The sequence below is a fragment of the Mauremys mutica genome, chromosome 1 (assembly GCF_020497125.1).
Source record: "Mauremys mutica isolate MM-2020 ecotype Southern chromosome 1, ASM2049712v1, whole genome shotgun sequence".
NCBI classification, from domain to species: Eukaryota; Metazoa; Chordata; order Testudines; family Geoemydidae; genus Mauremys; species Mauremys mutica.
In genome coordinates this window covers 360,958,466-360,964,343 of record NC_059072.1, presented here as the reverse complement: position 1 = coordinate 360,964,343, position 5,878 = coordinate 360,958,466, and the positions used below count along the sequence as shown (strand labels likewise).

Genomic DNA, 5,878 nt, shown 5'->3' with positions numbered 1-5,878 from the left:
TTGTGCGGCCTTGGCTCAGCCAGGAAAACTGAGGTTCCCTCTCCACTACTTCTAGACCCTCCTCATGCTGGGGAAATGGGGTAAAAGGTGCAAGGGGTTTGCATCCGTCTCTCCTGCCGGGGAGTGGGGTCAGGGCACGCGGTCAGGGGCTGGGGGCTTATTCCGCTTCGCCACTCAGCGATTCTGAGATGCTGGGCTTACCCCACTCCTATTCTACACTCAGTGCTATTCCAGTGCCCCGGCCCGTTCTCCGGCTACTGGGTGGGGAGAGAGCTGTAAACCCCTGCACCTGGACCTTGCTTCACCGCAGGAGTGGCAGGTGTGTGGAACCGAGCAGGGTGACACCATTGGCCAAGGACTACTGGCCCAAACCCACCCACACGAGGCACACTCCCATCTGAGGCAACCCTGCACCCTGGGTTTGTAATGCAGGAAAGGGGGCTGCCAGGAAATAATCATGCCCCATATTATTACTCTATTTTATTTTCTTTCAGCAAGATCACAGCGGTGATGGCATCATCATTACCACTCAACTGCCCTCGAAGTAGCCATGTGACTAGGCTACTGACAGGGGATAGAGCTGATGCACACAAAGCCAATCAGCTGAGGTTCCCTGATGGCCAAGTGGCCCCCAAGGGAATGTGCAGACATGCTTCATAAACACAGTTGCCTCCCTATCTGAACTGACACTGCCTGCTGCCTGTGCAACCTCTTCAGTGACTCCTTGTCCTTTAGGGTGAAAACCTCTGGTGTCAGCGGCTCCCCTTCTAGCAGGAATTAGGTACGTTGGCAGGTTTCACTCTCTTTACAATATGTAGAGACGGGTAAAGGCTGCGAACTGTTTAAATCTGAAGATGTTCTGTGCCACCACAGCAAACTCAGCTGTGCTGTCAGAGAGACTCTGTAACAGGGGCAGGAGGACAGGCAGCAAGGTGCTCAGGGGGTTATTCAAGTTACACAGAAACCTGAGCTTGCAGCGTTAAAATACTGATGCCCCAAGTCAGGATTTCTCAAGGGGTCCCATTCCTACAGGTGCCGTCTTCTCTGGTCCCGATCCTGCAAGGGGCAGAGAGAGATGAGACCCCACGGAATATCAGTGACAAGTTCTCAAATCTACTCAGGTTTATTTGCTCCTGGAAATATAATCAGCAAATGCATTTTCAAAGCTTTTATTCTCTGGCTTGATTGTGAAGGCAGGAATTCAGAGCTGCATTACTTTGTGGTAACATGTCCAAGAGGGCATATTTTTGCTCTATAGTTACTATAGTTGCAGGGCTACTGGCATCTCTTCCCCCTCTCTGGTCTCTGAGTGCCAAAAATGTCAGGCCTTGTAACCTTCCCACTCATGGGATGAAATCCCTCCATTCTCCCACCCTCAGACTGGGCTCTGGTTACTGCACACTGTGGGTCAACTGTGCTTCCTGAGTAGGTCCGAGTGGGTTCAGCATCTGTGGTTGACATGTGTGTACTAAGGTACAGATGTGTAAATGTTAGGCCAAAACTATTCATTGTAATACAAATATTATAAACAGAACTTTCATGCCATGCCTGTATATCGAAAGCCAGCTGCAGAGTTGTTAGAATTTCTGCAGGAAGGAGCAGGGTAACTTTACTGCTTAATGGCTTTGGCTCTAGAAAGTGTTTCAGAACTGTTTGCAATGGGTTTGTGCTATTAACCCTTTGTTCGGTGGCAGGGGCGGCTGTAGCCATTTCGCCGCCCCAAGCACGGCGGCACGCCGCGGGGGGCGCTCTGTTGGTCACCAGTCCCGCGGACGTGCCTGCGGAGGCTCCACCGGAGCCGCGGGACCAGTGGATCCTCCGCAGGAAAGCCTGCGGGAGGTCCACCGGAGCCGCCTGCCGCCCTCCCGGGACCGGCAAAGCGACGCCCGCGGCATGCCGCCCCAAGCACGCGCTTGGCGTGCTGGGGTCTGGAGCTTCCCCTGTTCGGTGGACATCTGTGTGGTACTGTCTCCTGGTAACTGACTAGAAGCGGTTTCTAACATTTATATTCAGAGTCGTGCACTCAATAACTATGCAAGGCTTGTGCAAGACTTTTCAAAAAGTCATGATTGACCAAGTCTGCTGGTCTGTGCTTCAGGAAAGAGTTTAGCTGAGGTGCAGGAAAGGGGAGTGGTATAGTAGCTGTATGTAATTGACCCGAGTCCCCAATTACATGAAGTAATGAAAGCTTATGCTCAAATAAATGTGTTAGGGCTTGGCTACACTGGAGAGTTGCAGCGCTGGTGGTGGCTTTACAGCGCCGCAACTCTCTCACCGTCCACACTTGCAAAGCACATACAGCGCGGCATCTCCCTGGCTACAACGCTGGCTGTACTCCACCTCTGCCTGGGGAATAACGACTGCAGCGCTGGTGATGCAGCGCTGGGGTGCCTGTGTAAACAGTGATTAATCTTACTACACTGTAACTGACCTCCGGAATTTTCCCATAATGCTTTTAACTAAAGAACTCTCTTTGTTTTGTTACGATGCCTCTCTTTGTTTTGTTGTGAACTCGGGGCTCCCGGAGCTGCTTATCTAAAAAACAAACACAGCTCCAGTTTGCTGTGAATAAGGCAGGCAGGGGGATGAATGTCCACAGCCTAGTGTTTGCTTCAGGAGAGAAACAGCACGGCGGGGGGGGGTGGGAGAAGGGGGAAAAGGGAGTCCGTCGGAGCAGCTGCATATCTGGTCTGAAGACTATTTGCATTTAAGAGTGAATGAGGGGTCGGGGAAATGGTCAGAATTTGCAAGGGAGGGAGCTGACACAGTGTCGGCTCCAATAATCCACTCTCTCTCTCTCTCCCCCACGCTCTCTGTCACACTCCACCCCACCCCCCTCTTTTGAAAAGCACGTTGCAGCCACTTGAATCCTGGGATAGCTGCCCATAATGCACCACTCCCAACATCACTGCAAATGCTGCAAATGTGGCCACAGTGCAGTGCTGGTAGCTGTCAGTGCGGCCACACTCCAGCACTTTCCCTACAGCTGTAACTCCCAGCGCTGCACATCTGCAAGTGTAGCCAAGCCCTTAGTCTCTAAGGTGCCACACGTACTCCTGTTCTTTTTGTACACTCAAGTGGGTATTAGTGCAATACCAGTGTTTAAAGTATTGACCATTTGTGATGCCAGCTCCTCCGCTGCCCAGCTGAAATAACTGTCAGTGTTAGCTTTAAATTGTCCAAATATCTACAGACAGTTGCATGGGCAGAGGATGCAGGTCCTGTGAGAATAAAGAGAACCTGTATGTATGATCGAAGGCTCTGCATTCCATCAACATTGGCAAAGCACTTCAGCTTCTCTTGGAGGGTTTCTTGGGTGTCAGAAAATATCACTGGAAGCATTTGGTAAGGGTGAGTTAATAGAGCCCGGTTCTGATTGAATTTACACATGAAACTCTAGCGTGAGGCTGCTGATATCACTGTTATTGAATTAAGGACCTGACCCTAAAAATTTATCCCATAGGCTGGAAAGAGGCAGTTGCATATCCTGAACTGTCAAGGAGCGCACAAAAAATAACTCATATAATGAAGAAATAAAATACATTTATAAATAGCAGCAGTGCAGGACAGATAAATACAATGATCGTTTTTACCATGCACTTGCCATGTGTTTACACACATGTCATGATACACGGGGCCACACTCAGAAGTACAGGGCCAGAAAGGGTGTCTGTGTGAAGGGTATAACAGAGTTCAAAAGGGAACTACATACATTCATGGACGAAGGATCACTTGATTATGACCTGTTCTGTTCATCCCCTCTGGGCATCTGGCCTAAGCTACTGTTGAAGACAGGATGCTGGGCTAGATGGACCTTTCGTCTCACCCAGTATGGCCACTCTTATGTTTGTATGTTCTAAGGTCACAATGGTAAAATCGCACAGTGATCATGTAGGCTGTGGAATTCACAGCCACAAGGTATCAACGGGGCCAAGAGCTTAGCAGGATAATTAGCTAATTAGGGCTTCTTACACCTTCCTCTGAAGCATCTGGACATGGCCACTGGTTATTGGGCTAGATGGAGTTCAAGTCTGATCCAATCTGACTAATCAGAACCATGTAAATCCTACAGTATGTTTTTGCTTATCTAGCTTGAGCTCTGTAGACTTGCACTGAGAGCAGAATGATTTCTTGCTAAATATCTTATAATCTCCTCTTATTTTTCTTCTAGGAAGGACATTTCATAACTCCTCAGATCTGCCCAGTACATTATGTCAGCTGTCAATGACACAAAATTAAAATCTGTAATATTCCTTCTCACCGGGCTACCGAGTGATGGAGACACACATCTCTGGATTTCTATGCCCTTCTGCTTCATGTATGTTATTTCAATAGTAGGAAATTCAGTCATTCTGTTCATTGTAAAAACAGATCCAAGCCTCCATCAGCCCATGTACATTTTCCTTTCCATGTTGGCCATCACAGACCTTGGCATATCGATATCCACTATGCCGACAATACTGGGCATATACTTGTTTAACTCTAGGGAGATCAGCCTCGATGCCTGTTTAGCTCAGCTCTTCTTCATCCACTTGCTTCAGTGCATTGAATCCTCTGTGCTGTTGTTGATGGCCCTTGACCGCTTCATCGCGATCTATAACCCGCTGAGATATGCTGCCATCTTAATCCTGCCGAGAATAGCCAAGATGGGACTTGTGGCTGTGCTAAGAGCGATGGTCATAATACTTCCACTTCCCTTTCTCCTGAAACGGTTCCAATACTGTCAAGCCAATTTCTTCTCCCATTCCTACTGTGTGCACCGGGAGGTCATGAAGATGGCTTGTTCAGATATCAGAGTCAACATCATCTATGGATTGTTTACTAAACTCTTAACAATGGGGTTGGATTCGCTGCTCATCTTCCTCTCTTATGTGATGATCTTCAAAACGGTGCTGAGTATCACATCCTATGAGGACTGCCTGAGGGCCCTGAACACCTGCATCTCCCACCTCTGTGCCGTCCTGCTCTTCTACACACCAGATATCAGCTTGACTGTGATACACAGCTTTGAGAAGGACTCTTCTCCCTTACTTCAGATTCTCCTCGGTTACATGTCCCTGCTTCTCCCCCCGCTGATTAACCCAATTGTGTACAGCATGAAAAGCAAACATCTTCATGTGAGGGTAATCAGGGTGTTCATCAAGTGATGGGTCAGTTCACTACCTGGCTCCAGTGACATGGAAGACGAAAAGCATGGACCACCTCTTCCATACTGGACCGGTACATCCAAATTGACATGAGTTACTGATCTCCACTCTTTAGATAGGTTAAGAAAGGGTCTAAGGCTGGTGAGGGAGGACTGGGCACTGTGAGAGGGCGACCCAGGCAGGCATCAGCATTTACAGTGAGACTTTTTGTGGAGAGCCAGGGGATAGGTTGAATGCTGTTTCCCATGGCCTGTCACTGTCCCTTCTCTGGCTATACATCCAAGGGCTATGAAGATAGCTGCAGAGCTGTTCTGCTGTAGCAGGCCTGGCCCTTTCTGAGTGCTCTGGGTGCCACATTGCCCATGGGTTCTGCACCAGCTGGGGACAGGGGCTATTCAGGGGGTCCGGTCACTCAATCTTCCCCTGCACACTCAGTCAGGTACTAGTGACTGACTGGTGTCAGACACATGATTATCGCAGGAGTGCCAGTAATGGTCTGACACAAGAGTCCTGGGAAGAGACTCAGGCCAAGGTTCCCTCCCCTTCAGCTCCATTTGTGCTGCCCCAGCACTGCAAAACCATATAAACTGGCCTCAGCTCAGGCCCAGCGAGCTCCTATCCCAGCCCAGCCCATTCAGTGTAGTGTGAGCGCCTATTCAACAGGCAAAAACGGGACACAGGCTGGGAGCCCGGTCCCCTCTGTGACCCTGCCCCACCCCTCTTCTTCCCCC

At 49.5% G+C, this 5,878-nt stretch overlaps 1 protein-coding gene across 1 annotated transcript; it reads left to right on the top strand.

Annotated features, from left to right (window-relative positions):
* Window positions 1-4,211: 4,211 nt before the first annotated feature.
* Window positions 4,212-5,147, top strand: LOC123360294 (olfactory receptor 51G2-like). Its single transcript, XM_045001198.1, has one exon. The coding sequence runs from the start codon at window positions 4,212-4,214 to the stop codon at window positions 5,145-5,147; it is 936 nt and encodes a 311-aa protein (XP_044857133.1).
* Window positions 5,148-5,878: the final 731 nt, after the last annotated feature.